The sequence below is a fragment of the Branchiostoma lanceolatum genome, chromosome 6 (genome assembly GCF_035083965.1).
Source record: "Branchiostoma lanceolatum isolate klBraLanc5 chromosome 6, klBraLanc5.hap2, whole genome shotgun sequence".
Taxonomy (NCBI): Eukaryota; Metazoa; Chordata; class Leptocardii; order Amphioxiformes; family Branchiostomatidae; genus Branchiostoma; species Branchiostoma lanceolatum.
The window spans coordinates 2,183,646-2,204,706 of NC_089727.1; the positions used below are offsets into that span (position 1 = coordinate 2,183,646).

Here is a 21,061-nt window from a genome sequence, read left to right on the forward strand (position 1 = left end):
ACAAGAAATGTTTAAGTATGGAAATTGCGTATGTTTGAATTCAGGGCACAATCGTGACTAACATGTGAAATGAACTACTAGTAGCTGCTAATAATATGATGAAAAGAACCCCGTCAGCACCTCGTTCTCTTGTGACGCAGCCTTTTACAAGACGCTTAGCGGAATTCATGTGAACAGCAGGCAACGCACAACGACGGAGCAAACGTTCTAATCAATCTCATACACATTTGTTAATTCTTCTACCATGCAGCACAGTTTTACCGCGCCGTCTTGCACAGAAGAAAATCTACGGCTTTTGCATCTATTGTGCTGTACTACTTTATACCTGAACTTAACTATTAGATTTCTACTATTTACTCCCTTAGTTGTCACGTGAAGTCATTAACTATCAGATGACCAAATCATTAACTTCCCGGTAACCGAACCATTAGCTTTACTCAACCAAATCATTAGAGTTCCACGTAACTATTCATTAATTCCAGATAACCAAATAATTCATTTCCAGTGTGCAAAATCCTAAACTAGCCGAATCATATACTTACGGGTAACCACTATTTTTCAAAATTTATTTCAGATAGTTTATCGCCATACCAAATTTCTCCTTGGCTTGTCAATCAATACAATATTCAAATACCTGAGAACACACACCAAGACAAACAAACAAACAAACTGAAAACGGTATCTTTGTTTTCACGGAGGTAGAAGACAAAACTTCCTTACGCGTTTTTTGTGGTGTTTGGAAGATTGATCAAAATGAAACAGTGCAAAGCGGAGTCTTCTTACCTCCTTCAGCCTGTTCTTCCTCCTGGCTGTGATGAGAATCTTTGCTCCCAGCCGGGCGTACTGGTACGCCATCTCTTCGCCGATACCGGTACTGCAGCCCGTGATGACGACTGTTGCACCGCGTACAGATTCTAAGGGACAATGTCGACCATGCCATACATTAAGGATCTTTATAAGGACTTGTAACCGGTATATCCTGAGAAAATGGGAATATTCAAGCATGAAACGAAATTTGAGTCAAGATATGACGGTGCCTCCCGCCAGGACATATGGTTATCTAAAACACACACGCGTGTGAATATTTTGCTTGTTAACATTGTAACGTTACCTAAAACACACAGGCAAAGCGTTCCCACGCCTGCGTGTGTTAGATGCACAACATTCCCAGACCGGAGGCACCACAATATCTTGACTCCAAGTTTGATGATTGATGACGTTCATTATTTTATAGTAGGTAAATCTAGCAATTATTCCTGTTGTTCTTCGGCCGTCGTTGCCGACGGTGACTAAACCATCACATCAGCTACAATCTACGGTGAGTTCGGAAGTGGCGATGAACATTCCTAAACAGAACATTGCCATTCCTCAGTGGAATGCCCTGCCTGGCATAGTTGTGACGGCTCCCACCGTTGAGTCTTACCATGCCATGCTCCGGAGGCCTGTTCGCCTTAGCCCGGGATCTCCTAATTACTCTGCCCCTCGCGGGGTCATCTGGGGGTATTGGTAGTGGAAGTTGAATGGGATCTATCTTTATTTCTAGAGTTGAGGACTAATCCCGTTAGCAGTGGAAAAATCTGCACTACTGACAGGACGACCCTGTCAGCAGTAGAAAAATTTGCACTGCTGTCAGGATCATCCTGTCAGTAGTGCATTGCATTTTTTTCTACTGCTGACAGGATGATCTTGCCAATAGCCTTAGGCTTTCAATATAAAGGTGCCGTTTGCTGGCGTTTCAATGTAAAGGCTGACCTACCCGGATCGAAGCCATCGTAGTTCCAGTAGATTCCAACGGCAACGGCGCCGAGTAACACCAGCAGACTAGCCCGCACTAGGAGCGACATGGCGAGTGTATGTGTGTTTATACAGAGGAAGGAACAGGTAGGACAAAGGTCACTTGAAGCAAGCACCTGCTACACTAGTGACTCTCGATTGAGCCGCAAAACGGGGACGTCGTCGTTTTACGACAGGCCTGGATTGCATGTAGCCTAAGGCTGCTGGCAGGACGATCCTGCCAGCAGTGCAAAAATTTGTACTGCTGGCAGGACGATCCTGCCAGCAGTACAAAAAATTGCACTGCATACAGGACGATCCTGCCAGCAGTGCAAAAATTTGCACTGCATACAGGATGATCCTGCCAGCAGTACAACATTTTGCACTGCATACAGGATCGCCCTGTATGCAGTGCAAATTTTTGTACTGCTGGCAGGATCGTCCCTTTTTTCAATGCATTTTCGTAACCAATTAGAAGCTAGCATATGTAATTGCTACGGTAACAGCAGATATTAGGTGTTTCAAGATGTCGGCCATCATCACAGCGTATCTAAGGACCTACCAGGTGATATCAGCGCGATCCGATCGGATCCGGCGAACGCATGAGCTGGAAACCGGGCAATTTTAATTTCATAATTTCAGCTAGGCTTAACCTATTCATGGGGCATATTTCGGATCGTGATTATAGTCATGTTTTATCTCAAATATCATCGATGTTAGGTGCCAAATTTCTGACATGCTCCTGGGTACTGTTACTCCCATCCGAGCCCTCTATTAATTGAGCTGAACTACTAGTTAACGTACAACGTACAAGTAACAGCCGTTTCGTTATCACAACTGACTCTTTTTTATGCTGAAATTTTTGAATCCGTCGAATCCTTTGTCGAATCGACAGCTTGAGAAACGCACTTTTAATAGAACTTATTAGAAGGAATCCACCCCCCTCCCACTGGATCCTAATGTCAATTGTTCAATAAATCCCATGACTTCATCAGACAGGTGTGGTTGTGCTCTATTATTACGAGTCATGTCTTGTTTACTGCTCGCCACTTGGTACTCATTCAGTAACAGGGCGGCCTGGAAATCCGCCCAGTTGGAAAACTTATCTCCAGCCTTCATGGCTGCCGCCATGTTCCTCGCTGAGTCCTTTCGCGCGGGCAATCTTTTTGCGAGCTCTGATTGGCTGAAAATTTTTCCTGTCAGCAGTAGAAATTTTTGCACTGCATACAGGAAAAATCCTGTATGCAGTAGAAATTTTTGCACTGCATACAGGATGATCCTGTGCGGCAGTAGAAATTTTTGCACTGCATACAGGATGATCCTGTATGCAGTAGAAATTTTTGCACTGCATACAGGATGATCCTGACAGCAGTGCAAATTTTTCTACTGCTGACAGGATCATCCTGTATGCAGTGCAAAAATTTCTACTGCATACAGGATCATCCTGACAGTAGCCACAACCCACAGGCAATAACTGCTGTAGACTCAAGCTCAGGCCGCAAAACAGGTACGTCGTCGTTTTAATTACGATAAACATGGATCGCATGAAATGTACGAGTATGTCCCATTAGAGAAGAAGTGGTTGTGGCTTGCCCGTCTGCCTGCTTCCACAGACAAAACACGACAGTTTGGAGACCTCATTCCACCATGAAATATTTCATTCATTCCACATTTACATAATCTATGTCTGGTTATACACACTTTTCATGACTAATTTACACATGTTTTAAGTATGAACTGCCTATCCTTTTCCCACTTAGATGAATTACGCAACTTGTGCATAAATTATACCCACGTTACGCTTAGTCGCGATGTTTTAGCATTCATCAGAGGTAGCACGAACAAAGCCTTGGAAACGATATATTTTTTCTGCCACGGTCTCACTGGCGACCATGCCCACCTTAACTAAAAGTTGACTAAATGGTTACCTGATTGTGGTCAGCTAAGAGCAAATAGACGGCCTCGTCAGTTTTTGTTTGTATTGCACACCTCGGTAAACCGCATTAAGGCGTAACACACCAGGTTTGTACTGAAGAATACAAGCTGCATATCCGGACAGATTTATATGATCCACACACCGGGCAGGACCCCTACTCTTTTCGTGTGTTAACGTGCTTGAGGGCTCTCCTCAAACACGGTACCTCCATTTAACGTCCTATCCGAGGGACGTCCCTTACCGAAGCTAGGTACTCATTTTCACCTAGGTAAAGTGGGGAGAGTCTTTCCCAAGGGCACAACGTCAACGGGACAAATCAGGGAACGCCGGATTCGAACCCGGTATCTCTGGAACGCCGGATTCGTACCGGACCACCCTGCCACTACGCCACCGCGACGTCAGTGATAGGTTCCAAACGTTTTGTTAATGATCATCTACATTCTATGTACGATTTTCTGGTAATCTCCAAACAGATCTTTCGGTGGCAACGACAGTAACCAACCGGCAAAAGGCGTTTCATTGGCCAATAAAACTCCTTTTGTCGGTTGGTTACTGTCTTTGCCATCGAAAGATCTGCTTGGAGACTAAATTTTCGCCACAGTCCTTCTAGAGAGGCTTTGACAGAACCAACCGTCCAGAAAGGATCTATGGTAATCTTTCCCGTCCCAAGACAACTGGACTTTGCACAACACGCACACGACTGTCCCAAACATGAGTTTTATGTCTCAGGCCTGTCGCACGAGTCTACTTCGACGAATACGCCTAGGCCTGTGGAGGGAAGTCACGGCAGCGACTTACCCGGATCGAAGCCATCGTAGTTCCAGTAGATTCCGACGGCAAAGGCGCCAAGTAACACCAACAGACTGACTCGCACTAGGGGTGACATCGTGTGTGCTGATTTACACAAGGAAGGGGACACGTAACACAATGGTGCAAAGTAAACACCTGCTGTGGACTCAGGCTCGGGCCGCAAAATGAGCACTAGAAGCGATACCGTGTGTGTTTAAACAGAGAAAGGAGCAGGGAGGACAAATGTCACTGGAAATATGCATCTGGTATATCGACTCTCCCTTGAGCCGTAAAACGGGGACGTCGTCGTTTTAGCCTGGATCGCATGAAGTGTATGTTCGATGTGCATCATATTTGGTTAGACGGATGGAACGTTCAGCGACAACAAGTGCATGCTATGTAGTTGATGTATAAGTTTTATTTCATCAAAATGAAATAAAATAACTGACAGTGTATTATGACAATCTGTAATGCCAAGGCCTCCTGGGGAGCCGTCTTCTATTAGTCATAGATTAGATTAGTTCTTTGTATTTGTTAACTATTAGCAATAGTTAAACTCTCATATGCGTAAGTTGCCATACATTGTACCAGTTACAATTGTCGTGCAATAAAGTTCTTCTTCCTCTAGCCACTAAATCGCTTTCGACACTTGCAATGGCATTATATAATTTTACATATCTCTCCATACAGAAACAACAGAGCTGTCAACTACACTCGGGACAGGGGTCACGACAGAAGGACCGATCCAGGCTACAGAAGAGACAGGGCCAACCACAGAAGTACCGACCCAGGCTACAGAAGGGACAGGGCCAACCACAGAAGTACCGACCCAGGCAACAGAAGGGACAGGTCCAACCACAGAAGTACCGACCCAGGCAACAGAAGGGACAGGTCCAACCACAGAAGTACCGACCCAGGCTACAGAAGGGACAGGGCCAACCACAGAAGTACCGACCCAGGCTACAGAAGGGACAGGGCCAACCACAGAAGTACCGACCCAGGCAACAGAAGGGACAGGTCCAACCACAGAAGTACCGACCCAGGCAACAGAAGGGACAGGGCCAACCACAGAAGTACCGTCGAAAATTTTTGAAAGTCCAACTTTTGTGTTGGCAACTTTCAGTTCAACTTTTATTCACATACCAGCTGTCTTATTACGGCAAAGGCTGTTTTAGATCATTGTCGGCGGTTGTTTCTGACACAACCTGCTAAAAAATCATATGACATCAAAATCGTACGAACAAGGTGACCGCGCCGTTTAGTAGGACAGACATAATTTGTTAACGTTTCCTATGTAAGAATTTAGTATTATATTTGGTGAGACCGATGGGATTTTCAGCAACAACTGGTGTATGCTATGTAGTTTGTTTATTAGATTTGATCAAAAAAATGAAATGACGGATTTTGAGACTAATTTTGATGTAGCAACAAATTGTTATCTTGAATTGAGAGTTTGAATCTCCTAGGAAGTCTCACAAGCCATGATTCATGTTGTTTACATGATAATGACATGTGTACAAAGTTGAATGCTTTTATCTCATTTTATTGACTTACTAGTATTAGCATACAACATTGACTTAGTCTTTGAACCATCCTAAATCGTCTTCACCTCATTAACATTTCAACTCTGACAGAGTTTTGGTTTAAAACCTGTTTCTCCATCAGTTCTTCCCTTTAGTCACTGACGAAAGACAGCGGATGCTGTCTGAAACGTCTGGCTGGTTCAAAATGTCATTCAATTCACTATTTTTGGCGTATATCTTTGAAACTGGGTAGAAGAAAAGCTACGAAAAGAAGGGGACATGTGAGCATCCTATGAACAAATCGTTAGTTGTCTGGTGCCAAATCAACTTTAGAGGAAATGTAGTCCGTAAGTTGCGGCATCAACGCGCCGACTTTCGGTAAAGCCCAGGTGTAGAAGGGATAGTAAATTTCCCGAGCTCTAGTCGCGCCTCCCCGGATGATGGCCATGGCGGCCTGGTCTACTGGAGCTACCATGTTCAGCATCTCTGCTGAGTTCTGGAAAATCAAATAGGCAGAAGGGTTGTATTAGAGTCAACATGGACATCACCTCGCCCAATAACCATTATATCATAGTATAGTGGTACAGATCTGAATAGTTTGTATGGTATCCATACTTTTCAACCTGGTGTTAATCACTTTAACTGGTGCAAACTGACTAAAAAAAATTAAGAATAAAACCATTGGTTGAGTCATAGTGTAATGAATAGTATGACGGTCTTTGTAAGGTTTGTTGATAGCCTGTGAGAGTCTCTCACTGGCGGAGGTCAATGACCCCCTCTACGGGACGGTAACCATGGGACCGGCCGCTAGGAGCGAGATTTAGTCAGCCTTGGTTTGTTGTGTGCAAGCAAAAATCTTTTGGTCTAAGTCACTTTTTTGGCATGTTTATCAGTGCAAGTGTTCGGTATACCATGTCATGTTTGTTCAGTCATTTGTTCAACCTTCCTGAACACTTAGATTCCACAATGAACTTGTTTTTGGAGCCCAACTATTTATTCGCACGCTCGCATCATTTTGGAGTACCCAGAGGATGTCATCCATATAATCAAATCGGTACGGCCTTACCTGTAAATTTCGGACGACTTTTGGGGTGCCGATGTATCCCAGCACGGCGAGAGTGACGGACACGTCCTGCTGAGCCTTCATCAGTTCCACACGGAGGGAGCTGAAGAACCCGTCCAACGCGAACTTCGCAGAGCAGTAGGAGCTTACGTTTGGCCACGGTATTTTGCCTACAGACAGAATACAAAATCAATTAGTAAGGTAACGTTTGAAAGCAAATACATATTATTTACCTCCACATGGGCTAGCCTTAAAAACTACAGCGCTGTTTATTCGTGCCAAACGCCTTGATATGTATGGTCTCCTCTACTTTTCAAATCAACCGATGACCTCTGTTGCAAGACAATCAAGTCACAAACATAAGTGTTAGCCACCTGGTGATAGCTAATTTGTCTGTTCAGGGCGTTAAGGTTGCAATTCAATTCAATGCACTAAGCTCAACTAAGTTAGCACTACACTCTCAGTGCAAATGAAATCGGGCCTTGCCAGTATAGAGCAGGCCCTAGCCAGCTGTTTGCCACGCACACTTGCCGAAAACAATCGACCGATCCTGTCGAACACCAGATCGAACGTAAAGAACCCCCTAAGAACCCCCAGTTATATTTAGAACACCTTGGCACTAGTAGGACACACTTTGCTCGTGTAAAGCAGATAACGTATATCTGAGACAGATTTTTCACTGTAATGGTTGCATGTATGCTCAGGATACATGAACGGAAAGACATTTACCGAGACCCGTGGACACCACCACGATGTGTCCGCTGCTCTCCTTCAGCAGAGGCAGGGCCAGGGAGGCCAACCGGACGTAACTGACCAGGTTCACGTTCAGGTAGTCCACGAAAAAGTCTAAGAAGTCCATCTCAGGGTTGTCGCCCCAAGCCTTGCCCTCGTTGAATTTGAAGTCTAGAGATTTGAAACTGGACCCAACGTGATTAAGTACCAAGTAGTCCAGCCGACCTGAAGTACGAAGGGTACAATTCAAACTCTGATTCTACAGTAAGTAGTTTTAAATCTAGGAACCTAATAATAAATAAGCACTCCTTGACGTGATTATACGTTATTCAAATAAAAAGAGCACAGACAAAGTGCAGAAGAAAGGCTCTCAATTGCATGTTTACCCCCCTACCGAATTTCTCCTTGGCTGTTTGAATGGTTCTCTCACAGTCCTCCGCCTTCCCCATGTCCCCGGCCACGTAGTGCGCCTCCTGGGCACCCAGAGACTTCGCCTTCGCTACGACCTCGGGGGAAATTAACATTGATCCACTAAGACAATTTTCTCTTAACTTGTAAGGTCTTTTCACGACATTACTCCCATACTTTTCATGGTCTTATGTATAGATCATTAACTTCTTGTTTTATTCGTGATCGTGAATTTATTTCTTCGCATTTTTATGCCTTCCTGACTTTGGACCCGAGCCAAACCAGCCCTCTCATCCTGCCAGTCTCCGGCTCCAGTTACACCATTTTCTGTCTCATATCCTGCCACATTGGACCCGGGCCAGCGGAAAAACATGCACATTCACCCCCCCCCCCCTACACAGACACACACGCACACACACAGCCAGACAAACAAGCAAACAAACAAACAGAAACCCGAAAACAATACCTCCGTTTTCACGGAGGTAGTGACAATGTCTGTAAAGATGTTTCCTCACCTCCTTCAGCCTGTTTTCCCTTCTGGCTGTGATGAGGATCTTTGCTCCCAGCCGGGCGTACTGGTGCGCCATCTCTTCGCCGATACCGGTACTGCAGCCCGTGATGACGACTGTTGCCCCCCGCACAGATTCTAAGGGACAATGCCAACCATGCGATACGTCAAGGATTTTTGTAATCACTTGTAACCAACGATGGGAGTTACATAACTGATATTCACATGGATCGAAACCATAGTAGCCAGCACTACTTGTTGCACTGCCCCCTATATTCTGACCCGCGATACACCCTCTCTTCCATCGTTGAACGTCTTGTACAGCAACGCCCTACTACATCTCTCTTACTCCAGGGGTAAGTAGCCCACAACTTCGAGATAAACAAACAACTGTCTGGGGCACTGCACACGTATATTGCAACAGCAAAAAGATTTGCTGCGCCCTAGCTTCCAGCTGAGACACCTCTAAACTCTGCACTTAGTATTTACTGCATTATTTTGAATTGTATCCTTCTATGAATTGCCTAAGTGTTTTATTGTTGTATTCAGTGTAATTATAAAGTTGAGTGGTCCACAACATTAGCTTGTCTGCCTGGCGCTCCACTTTGTATTGTCTTTTGGCAATAATTAATAAAGATAAAGAAAGAACATAGTAGCTATGGTACTCTGCGACAGATACAGCACCAGTGAGACCAACAAACTAGCCCACGTTATGCTCAGTCGCCATGTTTTAGTACTTCATCAAAGGGAGAAGCACGAACGAAGCATGGCAAGCAATAGTTTTTTTCCGTCACGGCCTCCCTAGTGACCACGCCCACCTTACAAGTTAAAAAAAGGGTTACCTAATTTTGGTCAACCTTATTTTGTCAATAATAGGTTCCAAACGTTACACGTAGCCTACGGGTATTGACAAGATCATCCTGTCAGCAGTGCAGATTTTTCCACTGCTGACAGGATCGTCCTGTCAGTAGCCACTTCCTTAAACGTAAGATAACGGTGCACAGCAAATGACTGCTGTAGACTCAAGCTCAGGCCGCAAAACAGGTACGTCGTCGTTTTACGATAAACATAGATCGCATGAAATGTACGAGTATGTCCCATTAGAGAAGAAGTGGTTGTGGCTTGCCTGTCTGCCTGCTTCCACAGACAAAACACGACAGTTTGGAGACCTCATTCCACCATGAAATATTTCATTCATTCCACATTTACATAATCTATGTCTGGTTATACACACTTTTCATGACTAATTTGCACATGTTTTAAGTATGAACTGCCTATCATTTTCCCACTTAGATGAATTACGCAACTTGTGCATAAATTATACCCACGTTACGCTTAGTCGCGATGTTTTAGCACTTCATCAGAGGTAGCACGAACAAAGCCTTGGAAACGATATATTTTTTTCTGCCACGGTCTCACTGGCGACCATGCCGACCTTAACTAAAAGTTGACTAAATGGTTACCTGATCTTGTGGTCAGCTCAGAGCAAATAGACGGCCTTGTCAGTTTTTGTTTGTATTGCACACCTCGGTAAACCGCATTAAGGCGTAACACACCAGGTTTGTACTGAAGAATACAAGCTGCATATCCGGACAGATTTATATGATCCACACACCGGGCAGGACCCCTACTCTTTTCGTGTGTTAACGTGCTTGAGGGCTCTCCTCGAACACGGTACCTCCATTTAACGTCCTGTCCGAGGGACGTCCCTAACCGAAGCTAGGTACTCATTTTCACCTAGGTAAAGTGGGGAGAGTCATGTAAAGTGCCTTTCCCAAGGGCACAACGTCAACGGGACAAATCAGGGAACGCCGGATTCGAACCCGGTATCTCTGGAACGCCGGATTCGTACCGGACCACCCTGCCACTACGCCACCGCGACGTCAGTGATAGGTTCCAAACGTTTTGTTAATGATCATCTACATTCTATGTACGATTTTTGGTAATCTCCAAACAGATCTTTCGGTGGCACCGACAGTAACCAACCGGCAAAAGGCGTTTCATTGGCCAATAAAACTCCTTTTGCCGGTTGGTGACTGTCTTTGCCATCGAAAGATCTGCTTGGAGACTAGATTTTCGCCACAGTCCTTCTAGAGAGGCTTTGACAGAACCAACCGTCCAGAAAGGATCTATGGTAATCTTTCCCGTCCCAAGACAACTGGACTTTGCACGACACGCACACGACTGTCCCAAACATGAGTTTTCTGTCTCAGGCCTGTCGCACGAGTCTACTTCGACGAATACGCCTAGGCCTGCAGAGGGAAGTCACGGCAGCGACTTACCCGGATCGAAGCCATCGTAGTTCCAGTAGATTCCGACGGCAAAGGCGCCAAGTAACACCAACAGACTGACTCGCACTAGGAGCGACATCGTGTGCGCTTATTCACACAAGGACTGGAACAGGTAAGACAATGGCGCACAGCAAACACCTGATGTTGACTCAGGCTCAGGCCGCAAAACGGACCGTTGTAATTTTACGGCAGACCTGGTCATGCCTAACGAAGTGCATGTCCCATGCCTGAGGCTATTGACCAGATGATCCCGTCACCCACTGTTGACAGGATCATATCAGAACAAATTGTCCTTCTGCTGACAGTGTCATCCTGTCAGTAGTGCAAACTTTCCACTGTTGACAATATTTTCATATCAAGCCATTTTCCAATGCATTGTTGTCAACCGTATGTGCAAGACAGTATGTGCTCCTGTATCAAGTGGTATCAACGGTTGGCCATAATCACAGCGTACCTTCGCAGCGCGATCTCGGACGCATGTGCTAGAAACCGCTCAAATTTCAACTGCGTTCGTCTAACTGGGCTCAGACCGATGTATACACACACACACACACACACACACACACACACACACACACACACACACACACACACACACACACACACACACACACACACACATTATCAATAGCAAGACATGTTGCTAGTATTCCTAGTATTTCATGAAATGAGCTTAGATAATCCTAGGAAACATCTTTGACGATTGACGAGTTTGTCTACCACAATACGACAAGCACACACGCCCACTTTGATTACGTTTCCAACATAAGAGTTTAGTACCGTATTTGTGGAGACTGGTTGGGCTCTCAACGATAACGAGTGTATCCTAATGTAGTTCGTGTATGCATTAGTATTGTTTGATCTAACAAAATGAAACGACAGTGTCTTGTGGCGAATTGTGACGCCTTAAGCTTAAGATACATAGCGACCAAGCGCTGTCTTTAATTGAGAAGTTCTTGACAGATTCAGCGCACGCTCGTACCCAGCGCCCCGGAGAAGCCATAGGTTTAAATCGTGGGCTTAGAAATAAATTTATGTCAGATCAAGCTCAACAAAATAAACTTTCTGTAATTTACAGCTGTCTGTTTTCTTTTTTTCTTTGTTGACAGATCCTCAGTAGTTATGTTTGCACGCCAGTATGGGCGATATTCTATAGTTAACCAGGACCGTTATTTCTTCTAACTAGCACGACCTAAAACAAGACGCAAGTTGACGATTTTGAGGGGTAAAATGCTGTACAATGGTGACAACGGTTCTAAGAAACGAAGATTTACAAAGTACCTTATTGTTGGCGCTGTTAGATTATCCCTTCACAAAGAGGAGTTATGTCACGGAAGGGAGTTTGCCACGGAAGGGAGTTTGCCACGGAAGGGAGTTTGCCACGGAAGGGAGTTTGCCACGGAAGGGAGTTTGCTACGGGAGCGAGTTTGGCATTCCCGCCAATAATCAACACGTTCCCGGGACAGTTTGCTTCTTCCAGCGGAAAATATATGTTCTCCTTCCCAGGACCATCTGTGTGACGAACCCAGGCGCCAGTAGTGCCAGGATCGAAACCCTTCAGAGAAGAGCCTGTCGGATAATGCTTGGCCCTGCCTACACATCCTACAGGGAAGCGTGCAGCACCTTGGACTTGCCTACGTTAGACGCCCGGCACCGTGACCTATGCCTCAACTTTGCAAAGAGACTGATTGAGACCGAGACATTCAGGGACTGGTTCCCACCTACCCGGGGCGAAATCAGTTTAAGAGACACTAGAAACAAAGACCTTCTGGCCACCATAAGAGCAAGGACAAAAAGATACCAGAACAGTCCCATACCATTCATGACGACCCTTTTAAATGAACAGACTCAGTAACAGAACTCCGACATATTGATTGCTATGATCGCCAGCTATAGAAGTTACCCTGTTACTTAGTATATATATATGATAATTATGTTTGTATTTTACAAATCCCGACGTATCCGTCTTCAACCTACCTGTTTTAAGGTAGTGTTTACCTGCGATTTTAGAATGTATTAATGTTGCATTGGAGTGATGATATTGTTACCGTTTTGCCTAATGTCATCAGTTTTTTATGTAACACAATGTAAAAAGTACGCAATTCAGCCTATGGCTGCGAGGTACTTTCAGACATCCAATCAAAATGATCAAATAAAAACCATTCATTCATTCCTTTCCCTTTCCTTTCCCTATTATAGAAAAGACTCGCATACGCATTCAGTGTTGGAACATGACTGTTTATTAGCACACTGCGGAGGAGCGTGGATTCAGCGTTAAAACATCCAAGGACGTCCCGATATCAACACGAGGGCATAGCTCCAGTCGTAACTTACTTCCAAGCAGATGTAGGGTCAGTGGTTTAAGCGTGCTTATGATGATTTTTATACGTTTATTTGGTTGTTCGCAATTGCCCTAGGAAGAATGGAGGAGATAGACAGCAGCATGCGTCAAACACTAATTAAAGCCAGACCTGCTTGGAGAGAATTCTTAAACACAATCTTAACATGTATACAAAGAAGTCATTGCAGATTTTCCTCAGTAAATGCCTATTCTGTTTACCCTTGAAGATGCGCCACCGTGTTGATTTCTGACGTCATATGTCCGCCAACTTGGACCATCACACTTTCGGAAGTTTATTAACAGTGCCAATGACTTAATCGAACGTTAACAGTTCAGGCATCAGAGCCCTCAGTTTGGAAAAAGGCCAGGTGTAGAAGGGATAGTAGATCTCCCGTGCGCGGGTCGCCCCGCCCCGGATAACCGCCAGGGCAGTCTCGTCTATCGGGGCGAAGTTTTCCAGTACCTTGTCACCGTCTGGCTCAGTCTGGAGTAAAAAAAGAAAAACACAAAGGCCTAAACACAACTCCTGTGCTACGTATTCACCCGTTACGGTATATGAAAATAGTATTTGGAAAATATGTAACTGTGAAAACACAAATAGACGGACTATAAACAATATCTCCCCTTGAATTAGTCACCTCTAGCCACAAAGAAGTCAATATATAGTAATTTGATAACGTAACGACCCAGTGAAAATATTAACGTACTTTTAAATGGTTAGAGAATGTTGGCGTGGCGATGAATCCTAGCACGGCGAGAGTGACGGACACGTCCTGCTGAGCCTTCATCAGTTCCACACGGAGGGAGCTGAAGAACCCGTCAAGACCGAACTTAACAGAGCTGTAGAAGCTCAAGTTCGGAGACGGTACCTTTCCTGTCCACAAAACAGAAAAATGGTGCCAAGCTTCAGTGAAACCACCATCTACTTCAACACCATGCAGGCAGTTTTTATCTGGCTTGTAGCTTGATATCATACCTCTTGTTTTTCTCTTGTTTTTTTTTATTACCTCTAAATTTGTGGTGCAGTTTTATCGCTGTTTTATTTACTCTCATTAATGAATGAATGAAGACCTTTATTGCACATTTCTACCACAGTACAGGTCGCAACAAAACAAAATAACAAGTACAGTTAACGGATACAAAAGAGTATTGCTTTTCCTATATCCATTGTCAGTTGTATTGTATATTTATTGAGGAGCCGGCCCTGTAGAGAAACTAGGTTTCTGTTGCCGGCTACTCACAGATTTTAAATCTGTGAAGCTGTATAAATAGAAATAAATACATTAGAAAAATTATATCTCTTTGAAGTGTTGTAGACTTACAGCAACACAATGACAGTCGCCAGACTTGTTTGCTCTTTACTACTACGAGGGTTCACTTTATTCTCATACTTAAAAAACTGTGTTAGTTTTGATTTTGTTCACACTTTTGTCGATTATGGATGAATGTTTTTATGAGTGATTGCAAACCAACTCCTCTTGTTTCCTTTGGACTGTCTTTCGTCACACATCTTGGTTTATTACAGCATGTTGAGTTGTATTTTCAGTATTGTAAAACCTTCCTGATCACTTAGATTTCATAATGAAGTAAGAAAAGAATTCTTATGTTTTATTCTTTTGTCACGCTCGCATCAATTTTGCATTGCACAGGGGATGTCATGCTGACATCCGTATCATCACATCAGTGTGGCCTGAAGAGAGTTTAACCAAAGAAGATGACCACGGTGTATACTTTGCTCTTCTTTGCCAATCTTACCTCCTATAGACCCGATGACCACGGTGTATCCTTTGCTCTTCTTTGCCAATCTTACCTCCTATAGAGCCGATGACCACGGTGTATCCTTTGCTCTTCTAACCAATCTTACCTCCTATAGACCCGATGACACGATGTATCCTTTACTCTTCTTTACCAATCTTACCTCCTATAGAGCCGATGACCACGGTGTATCCTTTGCTCTTCTTTACCAATCTTACCTCCTATGGACCCGATTCCCACGGTGTATCCTTTGCTCTTCTTTACCAATCTTACCTCCTATAGACCCGATTCCCAGGGTGTATCCTTTGCTCTTCTAACCAATCTTACCTCCTATAGACCCGATGACCACGGTGTATCCTTTGCTCTTCTTTACCAATCTTACCTCCTATAGAGCCGATGACCACGGTGTATCCTTTGCTCTTCTTTACCAATCTTACCTCCTATAGAGCCGATGACCACGGTGTATCCTTTGCTCTTCTAACCAATCTTACCTCCTATAGACCCGATGACCACGGTGTATCCTTTGCTCTTCTTTACCAATCTTACCTCCTATAGACCCGATGACACGGTGTATCCTTTGCTCTTCTTTACCAATCTTACCTCCTATAGACCCGATTCCCAGGGTGTATCCTTTGCTCTTCTAACCAATCTTACCTCCTATAGACCCGATTCCCAGGGTGTATCCTTTGCTCTTCTTTACCAATCTTACCTCCTATAGACCCGATTCCCAGGGTGTATCCTTTGCTCTTCTAACCAATCTTACCTCCTATAGACCCGATTCCCAGGGTGTATCCTTTGCTCTTCTAACCAATCTTACCTCCTATAGAGCCGATGACCACGGTGTATCCTTTGCTCTTCTTTACCAATCTTACCTCCTATAGAGCCGATGACCACGGTGTATCCTTTGCTCTTCTTTACCAATCTTACCTCCTATAGAGCCGATGACCACGGTGTATCCTTTGCTCTTCTTTACCAATCTTACCTCCTATAGAGCCGATGACCACGGTGTATCCTTTGCTCTTCTTTACCAATCTTACCTCCTATAGACCCGATGACCACGGTGTATCCTTTGCTCTTCTTTACCAATCTTACCTCCTATAGAGCCGATTCCCACGGTGTATCCTTTGCTCTTCTTTACCAATCTTACCTCCTATAGACCCGATTCCCAGGGTGTATTCTTTGCCCTTCTAACCAATCTTACCTCCTATAGAACCGATTCCCAGGGTGTATCCTTTGCTCTTCTAATCAATCTTACCTCCTATAGACCGGATGACCACGGTGTATCCTTTACTCTTCTCTACCAATCTTACCTCCTATATATAGACCCGATTCCCAGGGTGTATTCTTTGCCCTTCTAACCAATCTTACCTCCTATAGAACCGATTCCCAGGGTGTATCCTTTGCTCTTCTAATCAATCTTACCTCCTATAGACCGGATGACCACGGTGTATCCTTTACTCTTCTCTACCAATCTTACCTCCTATATATAGACCCGATTCCCAGGGTGTATTCTTTGCCCTTCTAACCAATCTTACCTCCTATAGAACCGATTCCCAGGGTGTATCCTTTGCTCTTCTAATCAATCTTACCTCCTATAGACCGGATGACCACGGTGTATCCTTTACTCTTCTCTACCAATCTTACCTCCTATATATAGACCCGATTCCCACGGTGTATTCTTTGCCCTTCTAACCAATCTTACCTCCTATAGAACCGATGACCACGATGTGTCCGCTGCTCTCCTTCAGCAGAGTCAGGGCCAGGGAGGCCAGCCGGACGTAACTGACCAGGTTGATGTTTAAGAAGTCCACGAAGAAGTCCATATCCGGGTCCTGGTCCCATGACTTGCCCCTGCGCATATCGATAAACACGTCCTCAGTAGATTTGAACCTTGACCCCAAGTGATTCAGTACCAAGTAGTCCAACCGACCTGGACAAGATGTGAAATCGTATAGGTTTACTTTTTCACAATGAAATTTCCTTATTGAACAAATACTAATCTTTTCCAAGCCTCTTTGCAAATTGAAAAAAAATGGACACAAGCCGAAATATGGGAAATATTTGGTCTAAGGCTTCGGCCGGTCTTTGGAGTTGAGCTTCGTCCGTTGGTTGCAAAGTGGGAGGATAACTTGTCCGAATCAAATACCTTCTCACACTATTTTTCAAAATTTATTTCAGATAGTTTATCGCCATACCAAATTTCTCCTTGGCTGTTTGAATGGTTCTCTCACAGTCCTCCGCCTTCCCCATATCCCCGGCCACGTAGTGCGCCTCCTGGGCACCCAGAGACTTCGCCTTCGCTACGACCTAAGAGCAAACCAAACGCCAGAGACGTATCTATATTTAAATTTTATGACAGTCTCTAAGCTAGATTTTCCTACTTCCACTAGACTTTGCAATTTGTCATTTAGAAATATATACAGATTAAGAACCGGAATATCTCATGCCTCCATTAGTAAAGTTTTTTTTTGTGTTAATCTATTGTTTTATTCATCATTGCAAATTACTCGCTAATTCTCTCCGTGTATTTTCCTCCCAATATAACTTTGGACCCGGTCTAGGCCAACCTTCTAATCTTGCCAGCCTCCGGCTACACCATCTTCCGCCCAACATCTTGTCAATCAATACAATATTCAAATACCTGAGAACACACAGCAAGACAAACAAACAAACAAACTGAAAACGGTATCTTTGTTTTCACGGAGGTAGAAGACAAAACTTCCTTACACGTTTTTTGTGGTGTTTGGAAGATTGATCAAAATGAAAAAGTGCAAAGCGGAGTCTTCTCACCTCCTTCAGCCTGTTCTCCCTCCTGGCTGTGATGAGGATCTTTGCTCCCAGCCGGGCGTACTGGTACGCCATCTCTTCGCCGATGCCGGTACTGCAGCCTGTGATGACGACTGTTGCACCGCGTACAGATTCTACGGGACAATGTCGACCATGTTATACATTAAGGATCTTTATAAGGACTTGTAACCGGTATATCCTGAGAAAATGGGAATATTCAAGCATGAAACGAAATTTGAGTCAAGATATGACGGTGCCTCCCGCCAGGACATATGGTTACCTAAAACACACACGCGAGTGAATGTTTTTCCTGTTAACAATGTAACGTTGCCTAAAACACACAGACAAAGCGTTCCCACGCCTGCATGTGTTAGGTACACAACATTCCCAGACCGGAGGCACCACAATATCTTGACTCCAAGTTTTCTTGATGATTGATGACGTTCATTATTTTATAGTAGGTAAATCTAGCAATTATTCCTGTTGTTGTTCTTCGGCCGTCGTTGCCGACGGTGACTAAACCATCACATCAGCTACAATCTACGGTGAGTTCGGAAGTGGCGATAAACATTCCTAAACAGAACATTGCCATTCCCCAGTGGAATGCCCTGCCTGGCATAGTTGCGACGGCTCCCATCGTTGAGTCTTACCATGCCATGCTCCGGAGGCCTGTTCGCCTTAGCCCGGGATCTCCTAATTACTCTGCCCCTCGCGGGGTCATCTGGGGGTATTTGTAGTGGAAGTTGAATCGGATCTATCTTTATTTCTCGAGTTGAGGACTAAGTATTTGGCAACCTGCAAGACTTAGAATCTAAACTAACGTTGGAAACGGCTACAGCAAGACGTACCATCAACAAACTAGCCCACGTTAGACTTAGTCACAATATTGTTGAAGTACTGCATCAAAGAGAGAAACATCACAATCAATACTACTGGTTTGACATTACCTCACATACCGCCACGCCTACTTCTAAATTAAGGATTATCTCCTCTGGATCAGCTAAGACGGAACATTTATTGTCAAACATAAGACTAAAACTTATATTGTCAAACATTCGAGTCCCAATCGTTATGTCACATTCTATGCACAATATATTTTGTCGTAGGATTTACGTCAAGGCTATGATAGAAGCAATCGTCGACAGAGATCCACAACAGACTTTTCATATACAAGACATGACAGTATTTTGCCCCACACATCCACGACGGTCCTCAAAATTCCCACAACTTGCTGTTGTTTACTAGCCTGAGTGTCATCCTGTTTCAGTTCCGGGCTCTAAATTCACCAAGGTAGAGCCTGGAACTGAAACAGGATGGCATTTCAATATGGAAGTGGCTACTGACAGGATGATCCTGTCAGCAGTAGAAAAATCTGCACTGCTGACAGGACGATCCTGTCAGCAGTGGAAAAATCTGCACTGCTGACAGGATCATCCTGTCAGCAGTGCCGATTTCTCCACTGCTGACAGGGAAAATCCTGTCAGCAGCGAAAATTTGTCTCCTTCTGACAGGATCATTATGATTAAATTTCCTGCTAAAGCAAGTGTTTGCCTGCTATTCCTCCATATGTTAGAAACCTCCAACTACAAACGACTCATAGTACTTAGATCAAAATCACACGTGTCTGTGAATGCATGGACTTTATTGTACCTGGCAAAGATTCTGTAATCAATTTACCCAGTGGGAGGGGGGTGGTTTACTTTGTAAAGTCTGTTTCTCAAGACTCGGTTTAAACGACTTTGCTCAAGTTCAGCATATATATATATATATATGTATATAAAGTGAGTCCGAGTTGCGACAACAAACGGCTGTTTAATAGTGTTACTTACACGTCAAGTCAATAGGGACAAATACGCGTAACTCATGGCTAAGTTCAGCGTAGACTCTAGAAAGCTCGGGTGGGAGTAGCCGTGGCGACTCGTGTTGCTTGTATATTTAGGGTACTCAATTTGATGTGGCTATGGTTGGAGTAACCTGGCATCCAGTCTACTGTGGATTGGTCAGTCTCTCTTCGGGGCTGAAGGGACTTTCCTCCGCAGTGATAATCTCTGGCGCGTGGTAGGAGTTTTAAACGGGATCGTTGTGACAAACTACCGAGGCAAACTACTACCGGGTGGCAAAGATGATCCCGCTAGGCGAAAACGCCTTCCGCCCCGTAGAGCGCCCGGCCTATTACGCCCTGCCTAACGACAATCTATAGTATTCTGGACTGAATTCCAGGTTAGGTAGGCCTAGGGTTGGAGTCATCTGGACATGTACTCGATGTAACGTTCGAACGCGTTATACGTTGACGCATGTTGAAATTTTGGGGTTAACAGGACATAAGAGACAAACCGCCACTATAAGATTAATGTATCGTCTTACATGTAAATACGTTCCACTTATCGGTTTACGCCCAGATGAACACAGTTAAAATTGTAAAACATCCAGTGAAACACCAATATCCGCTGGTTCATGGTACAGTAACATATGCCAAAAATTCTTTTAAAAAAGAGAAAATCCCGTTAGCAGTGGAAAAATCTGCACTACTGACAGGACGACCCTGTCAGCAGTAGAAAAATTTGCACTGCTGTCAGGATCATCCTGTCAGCAGTGCATTTTTTCTACTGCTGACAGGATGATCCTGCCAATAGCCTTAGGCTTTCAATATAAAGGTGCCGTTTGCTGGCGTTTCAATGTAAAGGCTGACTTACCCGGATCGAAGCCATCGTAGTTCCAGTAGATTCCAACGGCAACGGCGCCGAGTAACACCAGCAGACTAGCCCGCACTAGGAGCGACATGGCGTGTGTGTGTTTATACAGAGGAAGGAGCAGGTAGGACAAAGGTCACTTGAAGCAAGCACCTGCTATACTAGTGACTCTCGATTGAGCCGCAAAACGGGGACGTCGTCGTTTTACGACAGGCCTGGATCGCATGTTTAGTTATGGCCTAAGGCTAATGGCAGGACGATCCTGCCAGCAGTGCAAAAATTTGCACTGCATACAGGATGATCCTGACAGCAGTGCAGATTTTTCTACTGCTGACAGGATCATCCTGTATGCAGTGCAAAAATTTCTACTGCATACAGGATCATCCTGACAGTAGCCACAACCTTAGTTATGTTGTTTTTTGGCTCTCCTATCGGTCCAGTTCCACAGAAATAATGGACATAGTC

At 44.4% G+C, this 21,061-nt stretch overlaps 2 protein-coding genes across 2 annotated transcripts; both read right to left on the bottom strand.

Annotated features, from left to right (window-relative positions):
* Window positions 1-4,976: 4,976 nt before the first annotated feature.
* Window positions 4,977-11,143, bottom strand: LOC136436152 (hydroxysteroid 11-beta-dehydrogenase 1-like protein). The gene is made up of 6 exons (XM_066429931.1): window positions 11,015-11,143; window positions 8,740-8,870; window positions 8,211-8,322; window positions 7,814-8,041; window positions 7,088-7,254; window positions 4,977-6,517 (listed from the first exon to the last, which is right to left on the bottom strand). The coding sequence occupies exons 1-6, from the start codon at window positions 11,100-11,102 to the stop codon at window positions 6,326-6,328; spliced, it is 918 nt and encodes a 305-aa protein (XP_066286028.1). The 5' UTR covers window positions 11,103-11,143; the 3' UTR covers window positions 4,977-6,325.
* A 2,121-nt stretch (window positions 11,144-13,264) lies between these two features.
* Window positions 13,265-20,687, bottom strand: LOC136436160 (hydroxysteroid 11-beta-dehydrogenase 1-like protein). The gene is made up of 6 exons (XM_066429940.1): window positions 20,600-20,687; window positions 17,910-18,040; window positions 17,315-17,426; window positions 16,822-17,049; window positions 14,072-14,238; window positions 13,265-13,848 (listed from the first exon to the last, which is right to left on the bottom strand). Exons 1-6 carry the CDS (start codon window positions 20,685-20,687, stop codon window positions 13,678-13,680), a joined length of 897 nt encoding a protein of 298 aa, XP_066286037.1. The 3' UTR covers window positions 13,265-13,677.
* Between the last annotated feature and the right edge of the window lie 374 nt (window positions 20,688-21,061).

What these genes read in the sequence shown, in the direction of transcription:
- LOC136436152 (XM_066429931.1), bottom strand. Translation starts at nt 11,102, where the DNA reads ATGTCGCTCCTAGTGCGAGTCAGTCTGTTGGTGTTACTTGGCGCCTTT. An exon ending in CTACGATGGCTTCGATCCGG is followed by an intron (nt 8,871 to 11,014) that starts GTAAGTCGCTGC and finishes ATTGTCCCTTAG; the next exon opens with AATCTGTGCGGGGGGCAACA. An exon ending in GGGAAAACAGGCTGAAGGAG is followed by an intron (nt 8,323 to 8,739) that starts GTGAGGAAACAT and finishes ATTTCCCCCGAG; the next exon opens with GTCGTAGCGAAGGCGAAGTC.
- LOC136436160 (XM_066429940.1), bottom strand. Translation starts at nt 20,687, where the DNA reads ATGTCGCTCCTAGTGCGGGCTAGTCTGCTGGTGTTACTCGGCGCCGTT. An exon ending in CTACGATGGCTTCGATCCGG is followed by an intron (nt 18,041 to 20,599) that starts GTAAGTCAGCCT and finishes ATTGTCCCGTAG; the next exon opens with AATCTGTACGCGGTGCAACA. An exon ending in AACAGCCAAGGAGAAATTTG is followed by an intron (nt 17,050 to 17,314) that starts GTATGGCGATAA and finishes CATCTTGTCCAG; the next exon opens with GTCGGTTGGACTACTTGGTA.